The sequence below is a fragment of the Paramormyrops kingsleyae genome, chromosome 3 (genome assembly GCF_048594095.1).
Source record: "Paramormyrops kingsleyae isolate MSU_618 chromosome 3, PKINGS_0.4, whole genome shotgun sequence".
Classification (NCBI taxonomy): domain Eukaryota; kingdom Metazoa; phylum Chordata; class Actinopteri; order Osteoglossiformes; family Mormyridae; genus Paramormyrops; species Paramormyrops kingsleyae.
This window is the reverse complement of record NC_132799.1, coordinates 8,932,573-8,958,545: the sequence shown is the minus strand read 5'-3', so window position 1 is coordinate 8,958,545 and position 25,973 is coordinate 8,932,573. Positions and strand designations below refer to the sequence as shown.

Below are 25,973 nucleotides of genomic sequence, written 5' to 3'. Positions count from 1 at the left end.
AAACAATTAGATGTTGAATGGATTTAAAAGCCTTTCTTTTGCAATCCAAAATATAGTTTGACCTAAGAGGACCCACCTGTTGCATTGCGATCTGGTTTGGGATTTTACACAATAGACACTTTTATGGCACGCCTTTAGTAAATGCCCATTTTTGCAGCCCACGTACACTTCAGATATCGATGCCCAGCAGGGGGCACTGTTTTTTGTTTTTTTTATTCCATTGACGTTTAGAGTAGAAGGAGATCAGTTTTACTGTTTGGAACTGGGCACAGAGCACCGGCAAACTGTGTATGATTCCATACAGTTAATGACTCATAGCCCTCAAAGCATGGTGGTTGTTTTCATTATATAACTTTTGCTAAGTCATAGCTACACTGCAAGATTTAACGGGATTATTTGTGCTTTGAATATACCACTCCTGTAATTTACAAAGGACGGTTTTCTTTAGAAAAACCGGATTTCTTTTTCAGCTTTATTTAAGGCCAACTGCCATTATCCACTAGCAACATGCTCAAATTATTTATCACATTATTGAATGCATTGCATATTGCATAAATTATGCTTTGTATTTCCCTTCTGTTCTTAACATTAACCACAAAATACAAAGAATGACAGATGTATAAATAATGACTAGGACCCCATGGAACCCAACCTAATGAAGACATCATCAAGTCAGCACATAGTGGGGCCAACATCCCTGATACTACAATATCAGCAGCAGAAATATATATTTCAATTTAGGCATATAGTATTAGGATAGTGGTTCCAACTTTACCCGACTTACTAATTTTCCTAAACATCCATATGTAAAATACCTGTATGAATTTTGTATCTATGGTAATACAATAGTCAGAAAAAAAAATCTCGTTTTTATCTCTTTCCCTAAAACATTGGGTTGTTTGCTCACATTCCCAAAAGCCACGCCCACCCCACTATGATTTAAGTGATTGGCTAGAAAAGAAACTCCGGCCTTCAACGTTCGTGACTCTCCGCCATTTTCCGTGAGCAGCGCGGATCACTGACAGCGACAGTAGGAAGCCGTGAACTCAAGTATGTGCTTTTCCTGTAATGTCTGTAGAAATATTTGTGTAAACTTTGCTAAGGAACTTTGCTAAGAAAGAATAAAGAACGCACCCAGATTTACATAGAAGAGGGGTTGATCTGTTTGCAATTATTTATAACTATTTAAACTTTACTCTTTTTAGTAACAGGAACTGTGCGCTTATGTTCGTGTACAGTTTTCTAGGTATTTAGTTAGCGCATTGATTTTTCATTTTTTAAAAATGAACTTGAAATGTTTGGTTTTGCCACAGTGACTGTATGCATTAAGTTGATGCATCTACCCTATACAAATTTGTGGTTTCCACCAGGTGAATCAATGGCTTCACAGAAATGTCTCGTCCAAGGTAATCGCTTTTATTTTGCCTACATTTAATGTGCCAGGCTCTTACAAAGTGTGTGGTAGCAGAAAGTGTAAACCTATTGCATATTCATTTCATCTTAATAACAGTTCGTGAGTTGCGGGTTAAGATTGGTTTCGTTATTTTATCTGTTAATGAATAATTATTTTGTCAAGTGCCAAACATTTCTTCCAAAATGAACTGAAATACCATGTTAAGTTAGTTTAGTAATTGTTTTTTTATTAACTTTAGGTAGCCTACATTGAAAAACCGCGAAAATGACTGATTAAATATAGAACATTTTTTTTCAGATAGGAGCTGCAGGTTAGACAACAGGTTGACATGATATTCATTGCCAGCATGTTCGTACCATATGAGGACTCCGAGGTGAAGTCCTCGGTATTTTTTCTGCAACTCCAATAACCATTACGGGGCACACCTATAGGAAGAGCTGACGGTTTTAATCTCGGTATCGGCTTCAGCCCTGATTCCCAATATTTTTGCTGACTCATTATGATCGTGTAAAATTGCCCACTTATTTGACCTAAGTTTTTAAAAATAATTAACAGGGTTGCCAACTCCCACGCATCCTACTCACGCTTTCAGACTCACGCTCACGCAAGAAATCTTACAACAAATCTATATTGTTCCATTTAAACCTAAAATTGTCTACATCAATAGCCCCTGAGCTGGAGCCAATCTGGATTTTTTAATTTTTTTCGATCGTGTAAATTGTATTTTTCTTACTTACTCTTTTACGTTTAAACATTTGTGTAAAGCTGCAGGCAAATAATGCATGAATTGTATTTCTAATTTTGATATCTTATAATAAAGGGTTCTGAAAGTGACCAAAACAAATGATAAAGCCTGTGGTCAATCAAAACGACATTAAAATATGATTGTTAACTATAATCATCGCCCTTTGTGCCATTATTTCCTCTGAATCACTCCTCCTGTTCTAAACCAACAGGATGCCAAGCTCCGGGTCCAGTGACCAATTCCCAAATCCGCATATACAGTATGAGGTTCTGCCCCTTTGCTGAAAGGACGCGTTTGGTTCTCAACGCCAAGGGTATCAAGTGAGTTTCAATTTATCCACAGCCGCTGCTATAACAATATAATCAAACAGGCATGTTACATTTCAGAGGTGACAACAATGAACAGCATCACATTCTCATTTTCAGCTATGAAGTCATTAACATCCATCTGAAGAACAAACCTAGTTGGTTCTTTGAAAAAAATCCAGCGGGTACCGTTCCAGTTTTGGAGACTGTGCAGGGTCAGCTGATCTGTGACTCAGTGATCACGTGTGAGTACCTGGATGAAATGTTTCAGGACAAGAAGCTCTTTCCTGCTGACCCATTTAAGAAGGCCCAACAGAAGATGCTGCTTGAGGAGTTCTCCAAGGTAGTAACTCACCTGTAACTAAACATATGTGTCAAAACCATATTTCATTCACTGGACATTAGCTTCCCATTTTTTACATTCCCTGGACGGGATATATATATGGTTTTGGGACTGGTCCACCACTGCTGCCACAGACACCTTGTCATTAACACGATAACTCAAAAAGTGCTTGATGGACCTTTTTCAAACTTTGCAGATACATATTTGATTTTATTTTTTTTTCTTGGGTGATGATCTGGAACTGATCAAATTTGAAGTAACGCTACATTGTGACAGCAAATGGATGGGTGACTACAGATGACATTTGACTTTATGAATGTGATAAGTCAAAAATTAATTGATGGATCTTATTACTTCTTCATAAAAAACATTGTATGGATGAAGATCTGCACCTGATTTCATTCTGGCCATTTTTTCACTGCACCAGGTACTGTACTTTTGGTGCTAAAAATTTGGTACTAAAAATTTTCCATTGACTTCTGGTCAGGTACCAGTACTAAAAGTAACAACCAGCTGGGGGGATGGCATTTAGGTTGGGGAGCATGCATAGGTCCAGCTCGTTGCTGTGCCCAACATACAATGCGACACCTCAGGATTCCAGTTGGTGACCCCCCCCCCACACCAGGTCCAGTCCCACTCTCCAGAAATGGTCATCTATCTGCTGCAGCCAGATGTTACGTGGGCATCCCCTTGGCCTGGTCCAGCCGCTAAATCCCCAGCATTACACCCTTTTCCAGGACAACTTTCCGGAACGTGGTCCCAGTTGTCTCGACCAGGAACCTTTGTAGTTCCTGCCCACCTTCATGTGTCACTTGCACATCACCACACAAAAGGAACTGGGATCTTTATGCTAAATTAGCAGGGCAGACACAAAATGTTCATAGGTTAAACTTCACACATAATTCCATACGAAACTACGGTACCTGGTGCAGTGGAAAAGCTCGCTCTGAGATAATTTGCCCCAAAACGTAAGCGGCAGTAACTATTTCACAGATGTCTGCAAAGTTTGAAAAAATATTGTGTAGACTAACATCTGGAAATTTAGAGACAAATTGGACCAAAATTAGACCAACACAGCTTAATGGCAGTAAAGCGAAGGGTGACTGCAGAAAATGCTTGACTTTTTGAAAAGGATAACTCTATTTGATCTTTGGATCTTATTACCACTTCACAAAAACATTATATGGATGAAAATCTATACTTCATGCCCCTGAGACAAATCACCCCTAAACTGAAGTAGCTGCGCTAGGGGGCGGTAGAGGATGTAAAGGGAGGCTGTGAAAACAGTATTCCGTGGATGTTTTCCAACTTCTTAGGAACATAGTACAGGTCAGTGGTTCTTAAACTGTGTTGGGCAAACTGATTTTCTGAATATTCTAAAATAAAGCTTATATATTTTTTGTCGCTAGTCTCCCTGCTTCATAAAATTTATCATTAGCAGTCCGGTAGCCCGTTAGCAAAGTGTATTGTAGGAAACCCAACAAAATATAGTGGGAGGGGGGGGAGTTTAATTAAACGTGGATTTTTAATAAGGAAATTTGGAGAAGTAGGGGGGAGTGGGTAGGGTAGGGTGGATGGTATTCTGATAATATTTTCAGTTCAGTGAGGGATTTTCGTTTGCCAAAATTTATTGCAGGTTGCCCCTTTATCATGGGGGAATTTAATCGTGTCAGTTGGCTCTAGCTCAGCACATGAAAGAACAACTGCAGGTCTGGTGAACTTGATTGCAAATTTATTGATATTCCCAGTTGATCCAACCAGTAATTCTAGAAATTATGTAAGTGGGTTGTGTGGGGAAGATTTGATGGAGGGGGGAGAGGGGCTGTATGGGGAATAACAGCATGACAGCATGTTTTTCTAGGTTTTTTTTGGTCTCTCTTCTAACACCCATATCAAACAGATCATTGAATGCTGGTTGTTGGTTGTGCTGTTATCTTTGGTCTGCAACTCTCACAGAATATCCAGAGTGGGAGTGACCAATTGCATGGACCATCTGTGACTCCACAATAATCTATTACATTCTACTTCAGGTTGTTCCATTTTTTTATAAAATCCCTATTGGGAAGAGCAAGGGTGAGGACACGTCTGCCGAGGAAGAAGAACTGAAAGGGAAATTCATAAAACTCAATGAGGTTTGTTAAGATGCATTGTGATAACCTGGTTTTGCATTCTTGAGGTATCTACTGATGTAATGCAGTGTAGTGTTGTTTTTGGTCATTAAGACATTCCTTCAAAACAAATGTTGGAGCAATTTCTGCATGTGGATTTTATTTGTCTGAGTTTCCTGCTGCATTACTACTGGATCCATATGTGCATGTATGTCTGCTTCCCAGGTTCTAGTTGGCAGGAAGACAAAGTTTTTTGGAGGAGATTCTTTGACTATGATTGATTACTTGATGTGGCCTTGGTTTGAGAGGGTGGATGGCTATGGAGTGGCACGGTAAGTACGGCTTGTTGCCCTGAACATCTAAGATACTTTGTGTTCTGCATGACTTTGTGATGATCATACTATGTTCTTTAAAATGTGATTTACAAGAACGGCTGTGGAGCATAAATGTTTCACGGTTTCTCCAGCCTCTTGGATGCAGCCCCGGCGCTGAAGGAGTGGATGAAGCGTATGGTTGAGGATCCCACTGTCAAGGCAACCATGTTTGATGGCGAGACCCACAAAGCTTTCCTCAAGAGCTTCTTTGATGGCAAACCCAACTATGACTTAGGCCTGTAGAGATTTTTCTTGTCTGTTCTTGTCTTTGATTTATTGCTTTCTGTTTTTTTAATCAATCAGGTCTATATTCTCTATCAAGTAACTTTCCATATCTACTGTGGTGATTGTGATTGTAATAGACCAAGTTATTGCTGGGATGGTTTGCATGACGATAAAGTGATTTTTTTTTTAAATGTTTTGATATTTGATATTGAAAGTTCTACTGTTGGTCCTCCTAACTACTTTCTTTTCATGGTGTGTGGGTCACTTAATGCCTCGCTTCTTCATTCCACTGGCATAATAATGTATATTTGGTCACAGTTCATCCATGCAAGTTAAATTAAGCTAACACTTTAGTAATCTCAGATGCATTACCGACAACAGCCACAAGATGTCTCTACTGATTTGTAGAGATGTGACGTCAGTCTAACTTGGGTAAACAAAGGTGGACAGTCTCCTTCTGCCAAATGGGTGTTTCCCAGTTGACTCAGCCTCAGACATCTTTTTTATTATTACCAATTACCATCAATAATTACAGTGTCTGAACAATGGAAAATTTCAGATAATGGCTTCCTGTCAAATATCTATGTCTGCTCAATGTGAAAAGTTTCATAATAAAACGAATGATGATCCCGGTGTTCGGTTTTATTTTTTTAAATACAAGTGTAAAAACACATTTTCAAAAATTAAAAAAAAGGTTGCTTTTCTATTTGATAGTAAAACATGTAATTGTTTTAATATTGAAACAAAAGTTAAAACACAAAGATGGCATTTTCCCCAGCGCCTTCACTTGCTGGTTTGTCCTGTTACTCCAGATGCAATTTTGCTATAATTTAAATATATTAATGACTTGCAGGCAGGCAGACATGTGAATGGGCCAAACTGCCCCTGTCTCCCAGCAGTCTGAGTGTAGTAAACGCTGGAGGGACCTTCCCAGCTGAGTCGGTGAGTGAAGGGCGTATTACTTTCGCTTTGTAATTTCCTTCCTCTTGCGAAACTTGACTCTACAATGGCTCTGCAAAGGACACGGCGACTGCAGTTCCTGCAGCAAACCAGAGGAGCACAGAGTGCACTTTCTTTGGAGAAGCATCCGGCCCATAGAGCTGCAGTACATAGTTTTGTGATTTTACATGGATATTCAAACCACATTATTGTACCAGCATCTAACAAAGCAGAAACATCTTAGGCCCTGCACTGGACTGTTCACCGTCACCCTTGGATGGATGGATGGATGGATGGATGAGTAACATACAAAATCCTTTACCAGCAATACAATTTAAATACCATTCTGTGGCATCATACATTATCAACACCATATTGAAATTGTCTCAGTGCTATGTATCAATTCAGTGCTGTGTTAGACATTAACATTAAAATGACAAAAAAAAAAAAACTATGCTTTTTTTTTGCCCAGGACATGTTCCACACTAATGAAGGGTGGCAACAAATTCAAAATCAGAGCAAAAAAGTACAGAGGAACCAGGTTGGCTCCTGATAATATACTACAATCTGTAAAACTGAATTTTAGAACCGTAACATTGAGATTGAGGTTTTTCTTTCCATTGATATTGCGTCTAATCATGTTTCAAATGTAGGGCCGGAGTGGGACCGAGTCTCAGCCCTGAAATGTCACATACAGACTAGGGGTGAGAAATGGCCGTAACACATCCGGGTCAATGTCAACGCGCTCGTTCTTGGAGACGCCGACTCTACGCCTGATTGCTGGGGCTGGGGGTTTGCTGCAGGTGAGGAATGGAGAACTGGGGCGTATATTCCTGTATCAGCACCGGCGCGTTTCTCAGCATCTCTCGGAAGTGTTCCACCGTGCTGGCATACCGCTGCCTCTGGAGAACCAGGGGTCGTAGCAGATTGATTGGCTCCACCGTCCGGAAGATGACCGGGAAGGAGAAATCCTGGGGCAGCCTGGGGTTACCCAGCAGGGCGTGACAGAGCCGCTTCTCCTGCAGGCTGCTTTCTAGAAAGCCGAGCAGGTCCCGCACCCGGGCCCCCAGTTTTGCACCCCCCCAGTCGGTCACCCGTCGGTTGAGGAGCAGGTGCAACAGCGCCGTCTTTAGGTGGTAGTTCGTCAGTGCGCTCCCGCCAGTCAAGCCTGTTTGCTTTTTAAGCAGGAAACACACAATCTGAAGGCACTGGAGGTGGCAGGAGTCGACAGGCAAGCGTTTGACTAAATATTTTAGTAGATTTTTCTCATAGATAGCAAAGGAAATGGGCCAGTACATATCAGAGGAGCTGTGGTCCTCAGAAGGAAAGTGGGAGACAAGGTAGGCATCTGTGTCTTCCAGCTGCACTACTGGTATGATGTTCAGGACGATTGTCCTCCCTGACGGCCAGCGCACTTTCAGAGCGCCAGGGAAGTCCAGGCTGCGAAACATAAGCTCAAAGTCGTATTTGTGGGAGATCCGCCCCCACGCTTTCGTGACGGCGACCTGGAACCACTTCATGACCTTGTCTTTGGCCAGGTAGGACGTGTTCTTGGAGCACAGGAGGTCCCCGGCCGCCTTGCTGACGACGGGCTTCTCGTTTCGGCCGTGCAGCAGACACAGCAGGTCGTCACCCAGGTCGGCTTTGCCGCAGAGACAGCCGCCCCCGTCCTCGCCGGCTTGCACCACCTGGATCCGGCCGCAGCCCTGCATATCCGGGGGGACGTCGCCGTTCCCGGTGCACCACAGCTGGAACGTGAAGCGGTACGGCTCCGGGGGGGCGAACGGCACGAGCAGATCGCACATCAAGGGCTTGCTCGCCCTCCATCCCTCGTACATACTCCCCACGCCCATCGGCTCCTCCACCTCCATGTCGGCCTCCCTGTCGCAGACGCTACGCCACGCCTCCAGCAGGTCGTCCGAAAAACCCTCCACAAACTCCTGCACCCTCCAGTTCTCGTGGGCAGATGTGCGAACGCACCTCTCGTAAAAATTCCCAAGGAGCCCTTTGTCTGGAAATAGACTGTTGGAACACTTGGAGTCGGCCGGCAAGATATCCTCGTCCTCGAGATCTCGGGCGTGCGGGTCGACGTACTCCTGCCTGCAGAGCTCGATCGTCAGGAAGGCGACCAGAGACAGTGCGCTCCAGATGTACCAGCTGTAGCTCGTCTCCTCACTCTGGTCTTCAGGAGCCGCTTCCACCTCCACCTCCAGCAGCAGCTGCTGGGCCTGAAGGAGCTCCTCGTGCTCCCTCATGCGGGCCAGCAGCTCGGCGTCCTGCTCCAAGATGCTGCTGTTGTTTTTCGGAAACAGGAGGGGGTGGTTGAGGATGGCGGCAGCCACCACCACACACGTACGGACGAGAGCCCCCTGCATCATCACTGGGGTTTCTGTGGGGATAGAAGATCCAGATATCACCACTGTTCAACACCACCTAAACAGCACCATCTTAAAACATGGGCATTTGTGTGAGCAAACACACCCTCAACCCAACTGACACCTTCAAGTGAAATTCATTGTCTTCTGTCATACTTGCATATTGCCACATCATAATTATATTCTCTAACACAGTGTTTCACAATCCAGTCCTCAGGGACCCCAAGACGTATTTTTGCTCCCTCCCAGCTCAGTAGCACACCCGAACCAAACAATCAAGCAGTCAAGGACACCAGGTACCTGGTACAGGTGGCCTGGGAGCCGGGAGGGAGCGAAAATGTGGACTGTCTGGGGTCCCCGAGGACTGGACTGAGAAGGACAGCTTCAACACATTATGAAAGTAATCAGCTTAGGTTTAGGTACATGGCTAAAATTCAATGCTATTTTTAAGATTACGATTGTGTTTTAGTTGTAACTCAAGCAGACTATATATAACAGCAGTAGTGCAGTCGATGATCTATAGGCGAAGAGTTTCTTCAGGGGCCGAAAGAGACGACCTGACGAGGAATTTGTGGGGCAACAGGAGCGACATTGTCCTGCTCCCAGTGGACCCAGCAAAGAAGGGAATCAGATAACATTTAAGGGTCTGCTGCAACACAATACAATCCCAAATAAAACTTTCCCCCTTCAATACTCTTGTGGAATCAAAAACCATTAACCCCCACAATGAATAGTCCATTCTACCTGATATGGCAATTATGTAACTAGCTCAACTTTGCCTTCTAAGATAAAATGCAACAGATTTAGGTTCACAAAGGAGAGGTCCTCTGAGTTATGCGAGAGTCTGCAAACTGTTCGCATTCACTTTCTTGGTAAAGTCTTACAAGAGGAAGGAAGTTCTGTACAAAACTTGTTCCTGGTGTTTAAGTTGTACTTCAGAATGCTGCTGCTGCTGACAAGAAGCAGAAAACTTGATAAGAATGGATGCCAAACAGATACATCATCCAAAAATAAGTTTGAAGGATTGAGTGGTTGTTACAGGCCATTGATTTTGCACTGGGCAAAGTAAATCATTCTATGGTGAAATAAGATCAGCACCTCAAACAGACCCTGTTATCTTTGTTTTATAGGACGGGTTCTGGGGATTAATAAGTGATATACTCAATTAAGCCAGAGTTTGGGTACTAACGTTTGTTTTAAAGTCAGATTTGTTACATTGTAACACCGTTTGCTTAGGAAAATCCCCACGCTAAGTCTTCAACATGGTTATGATTCCTAGAATGTGGATTGTGTACCTTTGTGTTGTAAATGCACATCTGTCATTGTTATATAAACCATGCGGGCCAAAAATAAACGCGGATACGATTATTAGTTTTTGCTGCGTCGTATGTTGTATACCGTACATCATTAGTATTTTACGCCACCGTGAAAAATAATATTTCAAGCGAAACGAGGTAGGCTGTTTATTCCGATTAAGAGCAACAGTGGGCACCGTAAACCACACTTCATTAAACCGTCGCTTAAGAATAAGCAGGAACTGATACAGCCATTGAACACTTCCTCATCGTAGCCATATGACTCGTTAAATAAAACTAGACAGATGCGCATTTATATTTACATACGGAATAATTTCATACATACTTGAAAAGGTGTATAATACTTATTTCCAGTCGTAACGAAGCGGTCGTTCCTGAGCGGGAGAAGCGCATGTGCGACTTCCTGACAGATTCACCATATACTCAATTAGTCCGGCTAGTTTCGAGTCACAGAACAAACGAGAAACAAAGAAATCGGCTTTATAGCTGTATTAGCCCGGGAAAAGATAAAATTAGAAGTTTTAAACTAATCGTCGACAACAATTTCAACGAATGATCAACATTTTCATAACCAACCACTGAACCAGCTTCTGTGCACTGGACGTCGGACTGCTACCATTTAATATTAATATAACGATTTGAGGATCTAAGGATTAATAACTAAGGAATAACAAAAACATACCGACCTTCTGACAAAACATGCTCATTTTAATCGGAAGACGTCATATGCGAGGCCATGAGATGTAGCGTGTGACGAAGGGCAGGCAGGGAGGCAGGCACAGAGGCAGGCAGCCCCCTTTCCGCGTCTCCTAGCCCGTGTTCACGCAGCGCGGCTTTCGCTCATTTCCTGACTGCCCTGACCATGAGAAACATTTTCCCTCTCCTATAAAAAGCACAGCCGTCGCACAAACATCCGCTTTAAAGGGGGCGATTCTGCGATAACGCCTCTTATCTGCTTAGATGACCGCCTGCTGATTTTTTTTTATTGGCTCATTTCAATTTAAGGGCGATTCAGTAAAAAACACAAAGGAAGAAATTATGGAAGGTGTGACCGCCTGAAATTAGGCTACAGGGGTGGAACTGAGCCAGTAGCCTGTTTTTCTTGACGCCCAAAATGAAACATTTTTCTTTTTTGTCGTTCCACTATTTGCAGCCACATCTGGCAACGGTTACTATAGGAGGTGTTTCCATTTAGTTCATTATAATAGCGTTTCAGCTTATTGGATATTTATGCATTTTTGTTTCTATCTATCGACTGAGCATGTATGCAGTGGCTTAGTTCATGTGCCGTTTGTAGGTGTTCCGCTGTTCTTTCTCGCTATTAGTAATGATTGGTTGAATGTTACGGCCGGGGTGTACAAAAGACAGCTAATGTAAAAGTGACTGGTGCAAGGAGATGACACCGAGATGTTACGTCTGTCTCACTAATACGGAAATCCCAGAATGACTTGGTGGATTTAATCGCACTTCTCTCACATTTTCTGGAAATAAACATGACCTATGTTTCAACAGTATCCTACTTTCAAATAGGCCTACAAATTTGGATTTGTTATAATTTAGCTACCGTTGTCAATCTCATGTTCCGCAGAAATACAATCTTTCCTGCGTGTGGTGATTATATTTGTTTTATTTAAACCGGGTTTAAAGGTCCTAATTATCAGGGCAACAACCATTCTCCCTTTTGCAATGTAAAATATCCATCTAATTTGTACAATCCAAATATTCAATTACCCAATCATGGTTGCCTTTTATTCCAAGTATAGGCTTAACAGAAACAAAAGCAATATGATTATATTCGAACCAATAACCCTCACGACTTCACCAATTCGATTAGTCAAGTAAATAGGAGAAGGAAAACTGAAAAACGCCCAGACCAACATGAGAGGCGCTGTCAGCCAAAGGTTGTCCTGCTTCGATCGCTATTTAGAATATGTGGTAAGTTTCATGTGACAGGTGTCTGGAAGGTTTCTGCGACCGATCCAAGCCTTGCGTACGTATGACAGTCACCCAGACTGTTGTAGTCGCTTCGATCAACATTATTAGTGTATATTATCAAGAAGTGTAGCTATTCATTCGATGTCGATGTTTTATGTTTAATTTGTATATCTGGAATTATATTTTAAAACGTATATTTTGAGAGCAAAGTAAAATTAAGAACAAAGATAGTATACTATTAAAATAAAATAGGCCTAATTCTTAACTATCAGACAAAAATCTAAACTAATAATCGTAACATAATATTTCATAGTTAATTATGGACCGTTTAAAACTGGTGTTGCAATATTTTCAATCAAACTCCGAATCGATTTCAAACGGGATTTGTGTTATACTGGCTCTGATTAGCGTGAAGCTGTACACCAGTTTCGACTTTAACTGTCCTTGTATTCCCCAATACAACAAGCTATACGCATTAGGGGTGATGTTTGTACCCCCAGTAATACTCTTTTTCTTGGGGGTAATAATCAATCGGCACACCGGGGTGATGATGGAGGAATGGGTAAGACCGCCTGGGAAGAGAACGAAAAATCCAGCTGTTGTCAAGTAAGTTGCAGTTTTTCTGTTTTATTCGCTTGGTGGTGGTGGAGGAACAAATCGGTAGGTTTGTTAATTATGCTTAGTGTATATGTGTATAGGTATTCCGTACGATGCTTAAATCGCATACATAGTGTTCACTGCTGTCATGTCTATTACATTTAGCTTTGTAAATTTGCTGAAAATGCAGTCCTAATACTTATAATGCTCTTTGGGATGGTAAGGTTGCTGGTAATGTTGAAAACAAAAAAAGCATGTTGAAGTGAACCTTTCCTATTTGTTTACAGCTAGTTTCGAGTTTGCTTTACAAAAGCGTCATTTTAATGTGTCAAAGACATATGTGCTTCGAGTCGTAGCTGGCACGCCAACAAACACCGGGAATAGCCTAGACATCAGAGACGGACACTTCCCTTGTTATTCAAGATCAAAGATAAAATGTCCCCTTTCTAACCAATCTACGTTTAAACTTTTGACATGGAAAAATCAAAGAAAGGAAGTATATCAATCTGTAAATAAAAGGTAAAATAAAGAGTATCAGATATCTTAATATCTCAACGTAATATCTAGGCTATTTTCAAGGAATTATTGTCTATAAGGCCAATTAAAACAGAGTACTCCATTAGTAATTAATAATAAAGCATGTGAAGCCCGCAGGCTGTCTTAGGTAGGGGTAGAGTTCTGCAATTAGGCCTACTTATAGTTTAATCAAAAGCAAATCAACTATAATGGTGCTCATGAAATTCACGTTTTGTCCTCTGGTAAACAATTGTGGTTTGTGTGTCGGCAATGCCTGCGTGAATTTCCAAGCATTGTCTGACGGTGTGCACTGGCATTTAAAGTTGCGTTTCCATTTCAGGTATCTGTGCTCAGCGATGATGCAGAGAGCCCTGCTAGCCCCTATGGTTTGGGTGCTGGTCACATTGCTGGATGGAAAGTGCTTCGTTTGCGCCTTTAGCATGAGTGTGGACCCCCGGCACTTCACGGGGATACCCAACAACACCGGCATAGACCTCGTCCGGCTGATGGCCAAGGTGCCGTGCAAAGAGGATGCGGTGTTTCGTAACAGCACCTTCCGGAAGGCCGTCACTCGCTATGTGCGCTGCTACTCACAGGTCAGCGTTTGTCTATATTTCCATTCAGGGAGGGGCCAGAAAACTTGTTCTCTTGGTGTAAGAGGAGCATTTAAATTTTATTGCTCAGATTTATAGCCATCTTTCCACTTATTTTTTTAAGCGCCAATAAAAACTAATTACATTTATGTTTAGCTTTTAACATGATGGGGCACGGTGCCACAATGCTTAACACTGTTGTCTCACACCTCTAGAACCTGGGACCTCGGGGTGTGAGGAGTTTGCATGTTCTCCCCATGTCACCCTGGGGTTTCCTATGTGGGCTGCAGTTTCCCCCCACATTATGAGGTTAATTGTAGTTGCCAAATTGCACATAGTTGTGCATGTGTGAGTGACTGGTGTGTAAGTGGGCCCTGTGATGGGTTGGCACCCCATCCTGGGCTGTTCCCTGCCTTGTGCCTATAGCCTCTGGATCCCTGGATAGGCTCTGGATTCCCTGTGACCCTGAAAGGGATAAGCGGTTACAGAAAATGGATGGTTGGATGGATGGATGGATGGATGGATAGCACATATGTTCAAAGCGAGGCCAATCGCACATTGCAAACAGAGGTTACATAATGTCAAGGAGTCAATAAGGCATAAGGGCAGCTAGGCTGAGCTTCCAGTGAAAGCCCAGGTACAGCTAGGCTGAGCTTCCAGTGAAAGCCCAGGTACAGTTAGGCTGAGCTTCCAGTGAAAGCCCAGGTACAGCTAGGCTGAGCTTCCAGTGAAAGCCCAGGTACGAGTGTAAGCAGATGGGAGCAGGAGCTACACAACAAGAAGCAAGAACCTAATTATGTATTAAAATAATTGTGCAGTTTTCCATTATAAATGTAATTATCACGATGTTAAAGCTGCCCTTCAGTGCCACTTTGCACTTTTTCACAGCTGTCAGTGTTCAAAATGGCATCTGGTCATAAACAAATTAGGATGAATAATAGATACCTGGTTTCCCTGTACCGCCCCCTACAGGCCATCGGCTGGTCCATTTTGCTGTTCCTTATCCTCCTGGGAGCCATTGGCCGAGTAGTGAAGCCCTGCTTCGACCACGCCACCTTCCTGCAAACGCGCTACTGGAGCAACTACCTAGACATCGAGCAGAAGCTGTTTGACGAGACCTGCGTCCTGCACGCGCGGGAATTCGCACGCAAGTGCGTCCATCAGTTCTTCCAGAGCATGCAGGAGGACATGCAGCTGCGGCTTCAGCTGCCTCCCCCTCACTGCCACCCCCATCACCGGGATGAGGAGTATGAGGATGAGGACCATCTCCATGGAATCACCAGAGACGAACAGGTGGACCGCGTGCTGAATACCTGGTACTTTTGCAGACCTGAGTTGGATGTGACAAAGACTGCACATCAGCCCAAAGTGTACATCACTTGGGAAGACCACAACGGCCGGACACTGTTCTCAGATGTTTAATTCCTGCCCTGAAATCCTGGAAGGTGGATCCTGAGAGACCAGATGCAGTTTGAAGGCCTGAGGGTTGTAGGTCTTTGTACCATCATCTCTTGTGACTATTGTATCCTTATCATGGCTGGTATAGAATGCTTGTCATTTGTACCTGTGTTCACTGTGATTTCTATGAAGGAAAATAACACTTTTGTCTTTTGTTAAATCTTTTGAAAAGAAAAATAACATGAACAATTACCCTATAAAACAGCTGTAGCGTTGTGTGTGGGGGGTCATGTGTATATTACATTATGGGGACAAAATGTCCCTACAATGTGAAAAAAACTGTAACTTTGACCTGGGGACCATTTTTTGGTCCCGACAAGGGGGAAACTCAATTTTATAAAAAACCATAGTTGCAATCATCCATCCATTTTCTGAACCTACGTATCCTATTCAGGTTTGCTAAGGGGGGCAGAGCTTACAGGCACAGGACAGGGAACAACCCAGAATGGGGCATCAATCTAACACAGGACACACTCACAGAACACACTCACAGATCATTCACTCACACATACACACCTACAGGCAATCTGGTAACTCCAATTAGCCACAATATGTTCTTAGACTGTGGGGAGGAACCAGAGAAAACTGCACACCAACAGGTATAAGATATAATTACAGACGTGTGTGTTGTGTGTGTTTAAAAATGGTTAAATGTTCTGGGCCATCTGACAAAATCTCACTTTGGACCCCCCTGTCCAGTTTATTTGTATTCAGGGGCCCCTGTCAGGTGCTGGGGCCCCGCATCTGCCCTGGTTTCCATGCCCCTCCAACGCCCCTGTATAGGATGGTTGTTTTGTACCTTCCCCCAGCCCAGTGAAAGCCTACTCCCCCTCTCTACATGCACCTCTGATTTTTGTTTACATGCGGACATCCTCAGATATTTGAATGTGATTAACTTGACCTGAGACTATTTGAATGCGCTGGATTTGTCATTGCCTGCTTTTGCATACTCAGCCTCGAATCCCACTTCTGACCAAGAGCTCTAGGATCTATGTAGATGCTCACTGACCCCTAATTCAATCTTCCCAGGAGGCTCATCAGCAAACACACACACTTCCATCAAGTAACCCTATGTCAAATAGCTTATTGTCGAATAGCTTATGGTCGAATAGCTTATTGTGGAATAACTTATGGTCGAATAGCTTATTGTGGAATAATTTATTGCCGAATAGCTTATTGTTGAATAGTTTATTGTGCTATCAATCACTCATATCCCCATATCAGTAGATTGATGTATATACTATATATGATATGCCACATATGTGCAATACGTTAAATGTTGTGCAGAGTAAATGAATTGTATTATTATAGAAGCACTTTTGGGCTGTCCAGTGCTTATTGACTTTGAACGTGCCAGTTGGGTGATGGGCCAGCGCTTGTGGTTTGACTTCTGGCCTAGAAGATGCCACCTCATCGTGACGAGCGTGACGAGAGAGCAGGGCCGCCCGTCAAGCAGACAAACGTGCTTTACCATCAGATTTGGTTTCTGTGGGCCACTTCTTCATCAAAGTCACGTGACGCGCACCTTCGCATGAATCGGCTGCATGCTTGCGTGTCCCAACCCCTCTACCAGCGAGAGATGAGCTGGCTTTGTTCAAACAGGGTGGGGCCGCTTTAAATAAGCAGAGATGTGTCTTTGCCAAGCATGGAGGTCCCCGGTCTTCAGCCATCTTCTAATCTTCATTAAAGGGCAGTTTCAGCTTGCTTACATATGGTCAATTGATTACCGAAGAAGGACTTCTTATGTAATTGCAATTAGTCCGGTGATGTATTTAAATAAACCTGTCAATAAAGTCATTGTGATAATATATGCACTGATTTTAATAACACTAAGACTATTGAACAGCATAATACAATTTAGGATTGTATTTAACTGTGTTTATGATTTACATATTTAATTTCTGGATAATTAACAGTCCTTACATAAGTTTCTGTCACTATTTTTTCATGGCTTGGTTTTAACCGAATGCCTTTTGAAAAATACGTTCAAGGAATTTACTTTTTACAGTTTAGAAGTATTTTTTAAGACTGAAAAGAAAAGTTCCATTCACCCTTTTACCTAGTTTGACTACTAAAAACAGTCGTCACTAATAACTGCAAACTAATGGTAGAAAGGGCAGGACAGGCGTCTTGTCTATGATCATGAATAACGCGACTGAAACATGCGATTCCCTATCTGTGGCTGCATCTAAGCGAACTCACGCCATTGCGCGGAGGAGGGGTTCCTGCCGACCCTGTTTAGCAAACGCCATTCCGGCTACTTCAAAGGGAGGGTTTATCGCCGGCAGAAGCGTGTGTTGCGATAATACACGGTCACTGACAGGTATGCTTTGGAAGTGCAAACTACCGCGATGCAATGTACCGGATGCTTTGCTGAACTAATTTTCTGAATCTTTGGACTTAAGTATCTCAGGTTGATTTTAAAACTGTACTATTAATGGATCTCGTCTATGGGAATGAAAAAATAACAGAAATGCATCACTAATCAATTGTGGCTAAATATATGTATATTAAAACGTTTTACATATTCCCATAGAATTACTAGTGCTTATATTTAATCGACTGTTAGTGGTCTTGTTAACTTTCCAATCGTTTTAACAACTTTGCTTCTGTTCCTGGAGGAAACACAACAAATCAGATCAAAATGGATAAATTTCGTATGATGTTCCAGTTTCTGCAGTCTAACCAGGAATCTTTCATGAGCGGCATCTGTGGGATAATGGCTCTTGCAAGCGCGCAGTTATATTCCGCGTTTGAGTTTAATTGCCCGTGTTTGCCAGAGTATAACTATGCGTACGGCATCGGGATCTTGATTGTTCCGCCCATATGGTTCTTTCTGCTTGGATTTGTGCTGAATAATAACGTGTCTATGCTGGCAGAGGAGTGGAGACGCCCGACGGGGCAGCGCCGAAAGGACCCGGCCGTGTTGCGGTACATGTTCTGCTCCATCACGCAGAGATCCCTGATCGCCCCCGTAGTCTGGATCTCCGTAACCCTGATGGACGGGAAGAGTTTCCTGTGCGCCTTCAGCGTAAATCTGGACCTGCGTCTGTTCGGTAACGGCAGCACTCCTGATCTGGCCAAAGCAGACCTGGTCAGACTGCTGGCAAAGATACCCTGCAAGGACGTCTTCGACGGAGAGCAGGTGGTATCTAGAGAAGCCGCCTCAAGGTACCTACGCTGTATATCACAGGTACAAGAACGACATAAAAAACACATTTTTATACCTTTTTGTGAATTATTTGCATGATGGATAAATAGAGTTATGACCAGTGGTGTAGATAGAGGAGAATGGGTGGGGGGACTGAGTTTTTACTGGGGGGCCAATGGCAAATATAAAAACTATTCATAACTTAAGCACATACACATTTATTTCATCAATACACATTTATTTGGGGGGCCATAAAACATTTAAGCTGGCTAAAGCCCCCCCTAAACAGGCCTAACGACACCCCTGGTTATGATATAGTAGTTGTGTAAAAGTATAGGGTTAATATATGGCCCAGAACCATCCTATAGTTTGATCCTCTGCATTGTGAAATTCTCTGTTCTGTATCTGAAAGAGTCTTTATCTTTCATGCTTTCATCAGGCGCTTGTTGTTTGTTCAGTTCTAAGCTTTGCGAGGCTTTCAGCTACATGTCTGTGATGTTCTCCACTTGGCAGGCTTGCGGCTGGACGTTTTTGTTGCTGACAACACTCGTGGCGTTCACGGTGCGGGCAGTCCGGCCGTGCTTCACCCAGGCCGTTTTCCTGAAGACCAAGTACTGGTCCCACTATGTCGACATCGAGCGCAAGATGTTCGAGGAAACCTGCACAGAGCACGCCAAGAGCTTCGCCCGGATCTGCATCCAGCAGTACTTCGAGAGCGTCGGCGGAGAGATGCAGGGCCTCCACGGGCAGCATTTGCACGAGAAGGACAAGAGCGAGGATGAGGGGGAAAAACCAAAGAGCGATGAGGAGAAACTTCTGGGAATACGGGCCCAGGACGATATGGACAAAGTACTCTGGAACTGGCACACCTGCAAACCGCCGCTCAATGTTAAGAAAGAGGACTTCAACAGCGCAAACTCCAATGGGACTATCAACATCAACGGCTTCTCAAATAACCTACAAAAACCAGACCCACCAAAAAAAGAGTGGGTTGCCTACTACAGTAAAGTTTGACAGATGTGTGTTTACAAGCAGAACTAAGGATGCATTGCACCCTGAGATTCATTATGTGCACTGCAAGTGCACGGTCGCGGGAATTGTGTTCCCTCACACGATTCCAATTTCAGATGCACACTTAGTGATTTTGTCCTAGATCCGGCACTGAAGTTTGAGCTGCTATGGAACATCAGCCACGATCTTAATTGAAAGTTAGAAACAGTGAGGAAGCCTTCACATGCTAACCTGACCACACCATCCACAACAGCGAGACATCAAAACAGCTCTGCTTGCCCATAAACTCCTATCGTGCTTCACACACCCCATTCAGTTACGCAGTCATACACATGTATGTTAACAAGTGTTCTTTTCACTATCCTCGGAGTTCTGTTGCTCTTCACGTCACCAGAAGAAACATCGACTGTCGTTTGTCTTGCATGACTTACCGTTAAAAGGGACCTAGGTATTAGAAAGTCGAACCAGTTGCATCTGCGTTTCGAAAAATGGTTTGCTAAAATCTGATAGATGTTGAAACAGAAGAGGTATTTTCTTTGTTTTACTGAAAGGACATGGTTCTGAATGATTTCTTTCTGGAAAATGGCAAACATATTTGTCATTCCAAAAAATCCTTCCGAAATGTATTTGTCACAAAAAAAGTACAGGGTTGGATTTTTCTTTAACTTGCAAGTGGACCACAACAGAGCATATTATGACTATGATTGACATAGAAAAGTCCTGTCGTCATGGTTTAATAGAATATATGCTTAACAGTGATTGATATGAACAAGGTTAAGTGACTAAAAACCCAAGGAATTCTTGGATTTAACCTTGATTTACTAACAAAGAGGAAGGATCAACTCTTAACTACGGCACCAGCTTAGGGCCCTCAAATTACTTGCACTGTTAAGGAAGTGAAATGATCATCAGTTATCTTTGTGGGGGGGGGCAAATAAAGCTTTGCCTAGGGCCCCGAGGACAACATTGACTGACGTACTTTGGAAATCAATGAAACAAGCAGCTTTTCGACCTGAAAAACACTAGCCTGCAGTCTGTGTTCAAGTTTCAATATTTATTTGTTACATACACAAACATACACTGTACATGTGTGTAGTGAAATGCTTTTTCCACTGGAAAAGGGAAACATGTCATGCAAAGACAATAGAATTTTTAAAAATAACATTAAAATAGGAAAAACAACAACAAGATTCAAGAAACTTTATTGTCATTCCACACGTTTGCACATGCCGTGGAGCGAAATTATGTACTCGGGTCACGGATAAGCCACAGAGCTTGTCACACACGCTTACAAAGATAAAAAAAAATAAATATAAAGGTATTGGAGTATAAAATATGGAATATAAATTAGCAGTATGTACAGTGTCCAAAAATAAATCAGTAAGACGAAATAAAAAGTAATGATATCATTAACAAAGCAGTGCTCGGGAATATGTAAAATGAAGAGTATGGCGTATAAAATGTGCAAAATGACGTTAGAAATTATCAAGAATGTTTAGACGTCATGTCTGAATTAATTCCGTTACACATTAAAGCAAAGCACAAACTACCAGTCTAATTTTCCATATATACTTTTCATGTATATAATTAATTTATATAATGATGTAATTTAGATTGTAATAGGCTTTTTAATAAAGTGCCTAGCAATCACATACCTGAACCTATCGTGACATAAGTTTTATTTTATACTGAATCATTCATGAAAAGGTGCTTTGGTTAATATGTTGAACATGCTCTCTGGACAGTACAGGGATGTTTGTAGTTTAATTTTCCCATTGTACTTTGGCATCTGTTCCCCATCCTAGTTTTCATTGAGTTTATGAAAAGTACATTAATTTGCTGACCATTCGCAGTTACATGCTTAGAAAGTGATATCATAAAAAGGGGACAAAAGAGTCACACGGAGCAGTTTCACCTGGATGTTCCCTATTGTCCTTTTAAAGTGATTAACCGTCGATTGTCATCTTCGATCCTTTACAAATGACAACAAAGGAACAATACGCTTCTTTACAGTGTTTGGCTGAATGCTGCAATGAATCACTGGAGATCAATACAGTTGTAATAAAGAACATCATTCAGAGTGCAGCAACCTGTTAATATCACTGTCTGTGTCACTTTTTGTCCAATCACTCTTCCTATTCTGTGCTTTGCAGTTACCTGCAATCCAATTATGAAGTCACTCAGTCCACACCTACACAAATGGTCTAATTTTTGTTAGACTGTAACAGAAAAGAAACCAAAAAAATGAATGGAGTATATTCTGTTACATCCTTTCAATGTTAATACAATATGAACCCATTCATATTGTTATTAGCTCCATTTCAGCCTTTAAAAATATTCAGACCAAAATATAAATAATATCTACAGTAAGATCAATTTTTAATCTTTCTAACAATTCACATAATCAAAGACACACATCCTGCATTGCATGCTGGAGTGTAATGCAAATCAGGCGGCAGCCATCTTGAATTCTTATTTCTGCCACATGTGTGCCGGAGAAACATGCTTTTTCCATTTGGGGGGAGACTGAGGGGCACTTCCTGCCAGTGACGAATGCCTGGGCAGTGAGGCGTTGGTCGGGTTTTGCTTCCCTGCGCTGGCACTTCTGCGTCTCAGCTGTTAAAATCTGCTCTGATTCTTGTTTTTTTTTTACAAATCTGTGCATTTCTGACCTGGACTTTCTGACAGAGGCGAGGTGAACCAAACAGTAAGGAGCGCTGCAGAAAGTAAGTTTTCTCAACTTGGTCTGTCTAGGATACTTAAAGTGCGTGGAGGCCACAGAATTCTTAGAAGGGTTTTTAGAGCATGTTTTGCACTGGGCAAGAGCTGCATTGGAAAGAATTGCACGTACTGAAGAATGCGTATCTTCGGCAAAATCAAGGACCAGATGCCTTCTGAAGCTTGAGCTGGACTGGCTGTTTCTGCAGCTCCCTCACCTATCAAAGCCGATCGCTTTGTGAAAGCTGGTACTGAAGGCTCTAGGTTAAACAATCAGCTGAACTCTGTGGCCCTCGGCGCGCTCAATGCTCGGATACGATGGCGGCCCTCATATCAGAGAACTTCAAGTTCCTGTCCCTCTTCTTCAAGAGCAAAGATGTGGTGATTTTCAACGGTTTGATCGCTCTGGGCACGGTCGCCAGTCAGACAGCCTACAACATCTTCGCCTTCAGTTGCCCCTGTTCCCCGGAACGAAACTATCTCTACGGCTTGGCAGCCATCGGGGTACCCGCCTTGGCCCTGTTCCTGATCGGGGTCATGCTCAACCGGAACACCTGGAGCTTGGTGTCGGAATGCCGGATTCGGTTCTGCCGTCGTCTCACCTGCCCGGCAGGCTTCGCACTGCTGGGCTCCATCCTGGGCCGGGCCGCCGTGGCCCCCGTCACGTGGACAGTGCTCTCGCTGCTCCGCGGCGAGGCCTACGTCTGCGCCCGCAGTGAGTTTGTTGACCCCGCCTCCCTGGTGGACTTTCCGGAAGGTTACGGACCCCAGATAATGGCACGTTTCCCCTGCCGGGATGTACCCGCTGTGGTCTTGCCATTCTGGCCAGCAATCGAGCGTCAGCTGAAGTATGAGTCTCAGGTAACACAATTACTATTATCACAATGTGTTCCTGTAGTTCAACATTTAGAGCATTATACTAAAAATGTCAGGGATTCAAATCTGAGAGAATACACATTGTAACTTTTCTGTCTGCTATAAGCAGTTCTGGACATTTCAGGTCCAAAAGCTACAAATCCAGACCAAGATTTTGTTTCTACCAACCAGTTGAGCATAAAGACTCACAGTCACAGTGTACTCAGCTGGTTGGTAGAAACAAAACCTTGGTCTGGATTTGTAGCTTCTGGACCTGAAATGCCCAACACTGGCAACAAGTCACTTCGGCTAAAAGCGTCAGATAAATGCAATGTCGACTCAACCCACATAAAACATTTCAAGTTATGAAGCTGGCATGTTTCCTGACATTTTATATATGTTTCTGTATCAGCGATATCCCTGCTTTTTATTGCCATTTTAAAATGTGTTTATTGCTGACTAATGTTTAACAAGTTTCCTCATCATTAAAAGTTGTTGTGTAGCTCCTGCTCCAGTACTGCTTACAGTTGTAACTGGGCTTTCACTGGAAGTTCAGCCTAGCTGTTTGCCTCACTTGTACGTCACTATGGATAAAGGTATCTGCTAAATATGGAAATGTAAAGTAATCGGTTTTGCACATACAATCCATATTGTATGTGCAAAAAAATATTGTATAAAGTCTAGCCTTCAACCTTCACATGCTCACTGAGCTCAGTGACCTGATGACCTGCTTGCTGCTTAATATGATTTTTTTCCAAAGGATGCCACAGTCTGCATGTAAATCTTTCCAGAAATTTCCCTGCCATGTCTCATAAAGCCATAGCATCAGAAGCCACTGTAAACTCTGCCTCCCCTGCTTGTATTGACATGCAAACCCTATGGGCTGCGCTTCTTCCCCAGCTACTGGGCTGGCTGCTGACTGGCCTGATCGCCGTCAGCCTTTTCCTCCTGCTCTGCCTGAAGCGATGCTGTAGCCCCCTGGGAGCCGAGCAGGAGGCTTACTGGAAGAACTTCCGCTACAGCGAGGACCAGATCTTCGAACGCACCGCCGGCATCCACGCCAAACTGCTGGCCACTGAGAGCGTCAAGCAGTTCTTTGGGTTTGTGGCACTGGAGCAGGAGGACAAACAGCAACTGGAGCAGTACCAAGCCCAGAACAACATCCCCCGATCCCAGTGGAACAACATCACAGGGGTCTACCTGTACAAAGAAAAGAGCGGAGTTCCCCTCTACAGCCAACTCAACAAGTGGGCCACTGCCACCCCAGACAACAACGTGGAAGTTACTGAGATGAATGCACTCTGCTAAAAGGCAGCTGACCCACAACCAGCAGAAAGCCCCCTTCTTCTACCTTATTGTTCATTTATCTGTCCTCTATACTTTCTGCTGTATTTATGTAAGAGGGCTTGGCAGCTAGACAGAGATAATAACCGTTTTTTTGGGTCAGGGTGTCATTCATTCACGAGAAACGCTAAGGTAGCATTTGCAGTTGATTAAGTTTACAGAGAAATGGTCGCGGTGCAGGGTTCGAAACCTTCCCGCCGCCACCTGCACTCCTATCTGTAACGCACAAGCATGACAGCAAATGTTAGCATCTCTCCTTTCACTGTTGCCTTTTATACTGCTCACAAAAATGTCTTTCACCTATGAAAATCAGCACGTTAATCACAGGGACCATGATTATTTATAGAATCTCATGCCAGATCACCAGCATTTAAAAACAATCGATATGCAGATCTCAACATACAGTACATTCACATCATCACATCAAACTATTATCCATCCATCATCGGGGGTCCAGAGCCTAACTGAGGGGCTGGGGGTGCAACTCAGGGAACAATTCAGGGAACAATTCAGGGAACAACCCATCGCAACAAATGAACCCTAACCCTAAACCTAACCCAGAAAACATACATTTTTTTGTAATGCATTCTTTTTAGCCCGTTAGCACATGAATATCTCCCCATTCATGATTTATTGTTATTGTTAAATATAATTTTGAATCTGTTATTTATATTCTTTACAGAATCATAAATCAGAATCAACTGTTTTGAAAATATTTATGTCAGGTGGTGAGTTGGACCATGTTATCTTTTACTTTGCCTGTGTGTTGCAATATACATGTATAGTCTCATTGCACCAGTATTACCAGTACAGGAAGCAAACTAGTATACCAAAGAAAGTTATTCTGCTCTGCCACAGAACAAAAGGAAACAGTGGCACCTACTGGCTATAATGAGCATCTACCACTTACTACGTCCATTTTCTGCTCCTTTCTTTCCCCATTTCCTAGTTCCCCTTTTTCCTGTCCTTCCCCTCTCCCTCCTCCTCTCCCCCCATTTTGCCCCCTCCCTTCTCAGCCAGACAATCGGTGAGGGTGGGGGTTGCAGCCATGCAAACGGCGGTCACATGACCTGGATCTGTTTACATACCGGGTGGAAGCTGCACCGGGCTCCATTACCAGCTGCTCGGGGCAGAGGAATGGAAGCACTTTGTAGCCAAAGCATGACGGCTACTCTCTCCATGACGCCGTTCCCGCCAGCTGGGCTGCCGGTACCTCAAATGGCTCCCAGCGACATCACACATTCCTCCATTTGCTGAGCTCCTGTCCAGCTTCTGCTGGACAACCTGCAACTGGTCTGCTTTTCGCTATACTCTGGAAGACAAGTGTCCATTGATTCAGGCCTTGCCAATGGACAGCAATTTTTCTGCTGCACAGACCCACACCAGCAAAACTGTTTTTCCACACCAGAGGAGTGATACCATGACCAGGACTGGATGCAGCTCTTTCCACTCTTACTCATTTTTCATCTAAACTTCTGCAAGACAAGAGCAGTCAATCAGTTACGCTCTGTATATAAACAATGAAGGAGTTTTTTTTAGATAGATTTCACTCTATTGTTGTATTTCATGTACAGAAGAAGCTCAGAAGAAGTCAGCCTATAAACCCATTAACTATAGTCCTTGGCAGCTTGGCTGATCTTCTGTATCCATG

General features: G+C 43.1%; 5 protein-coding genes across 7 annotated transcripts; 4 read left to right on the top strand and 1 right to left on the bottom strand.

Annotated features, from left to right (window-relative positions):
• The first annotated feature begins 942 nt into the window (after positions 1–942).
• Positions 943–6,148, top strand: LOC111858733 (glutathione S-transferase omega-1-like). Its single transcript, XM_023840752.2, has 7 exons — positions 943–1,050; positions 1,371–1,406; positions 2,371–2,479; positions 2,585–2,807; positions 4,838–4,939; positions 5,141–5,247; positions 5,382–6,148. Exons 2-7 carry the CDS (start codon positions 1,379–1,381, stop codon positions 5,530–5,532), a joined length of 720 nt encoding a protein of 239 aa, XP_023696520.2. The 5' UTR covers positions 943–1,050; positions 1,371–1,378; the 3' UTR covers positions 5,533–6,148.
• On the bottom strand, positions 6,136–10,960 carry LOC111858711 (inositol 1,4,5-trisphosphate receptor-interacting protein). 2 transcript variants are annotated; one of them, XM_023840719.2, is made up of 2 exons: positions 10,831–10,960; positions 6,136–8,842 (listed from the first exon to the last, which is right to left on the bottom strand). In XM_023840719.2, the coding sequence occupies exon 2, from the start codon at positions 8,829–8,831 to the stop codon at positions 7,221–7,223; it is 1,611 nt and encodes a 536-aa protein (XP_023696487.2). In that variant the 5' UTR covers positions 8,832–8,842; positions 10,831–10,960; the 3' UTR covers positions 6,136–7,220. The 2 variants fall into 2 exon arrangements, with proteins under 2 accessions (XP_023696487.2, XP_023696478.2); XM_023840710.2 differs by lacking the exon at positions 10,831–10,960 and adding an exon at positions 10,470–10,572.
• A 178-nt stretch (positions 10,961–11,138) lies between these two features.
• calhm3 (calcium homeostasis modulator 3) lies at positions 11,139–15,825 on the top strand. Of its 2 annotated transcripts, XM_023840741.2 has the most exons (4): positions 11,139–12,134; positions 12,580–12,685; positions 13,533–13,788; positions 14,758–15,825. In XM_023840741.2, the coding sequence occupies exons 2-4, from the start codon at positions 12,627–12,629 to the stop codon at positions 15,205–15,207; spliced, it is 765 nt and encodes a 254-aa protein (XP_023696509.1). In that variant the 5' UTR covers positions 11,139–12,134; positions 12,580–12,626; the 3' UTR covers positions 15,208–15,825. The 2 variants fall into 2 exon arrangements, with proteins under 2 accessions (XP_023696509.1, XP_023696500.1); XM_023840732.2 differs by having other exon boundaries at positions 11,139–12,685; positions 14,758–15,822.
• A 1,696-nt stretch (positions 15,826–17,521) lies between these two features.
• Positions 17,522–21,485, top strand: LOC111858854 (calcium homeostasis modulator 1-like). Its single transcript, XM_023841000.2, has 2 exons — positions 17,522–18,436; positions 18,908–21,485. The coding sequence occupies exons 1-2, from the start codon at positions 17,888–17,890 to the stop codon at positions 19,406–19,408; spliced, it is 1,050 nt and encodes a 349-aa protein (XP_023696768.1). The 5' UTR covers positions 17,522–17,887; the 3' UTR covers positions 19,409–21,485.
• A 462-nt stretch (positions 21,486–21,947) lies between these two features.
• calhm2.1 (calcium homeostasis modulator family member 2, tandem duplicate 1) lies at positions 21,948–24,286 on the top strand. The gene is made up of 2 exons (XM_023841014.2): positions 21,948–22,984; positions 23,879–24,286. The coding sequence occupies exons 1-2, from the start codon at positions 22,442–22,444 to the stop codon at positions 24,284–24,286; spliced, it is 951 nt and encodes a 316-aa protein (XP_023696782.1). The 5' UTR covers positions 21,948–22,441.
• Positions 24,287–25,973: the final 1,687 nt, after the last annotated feature.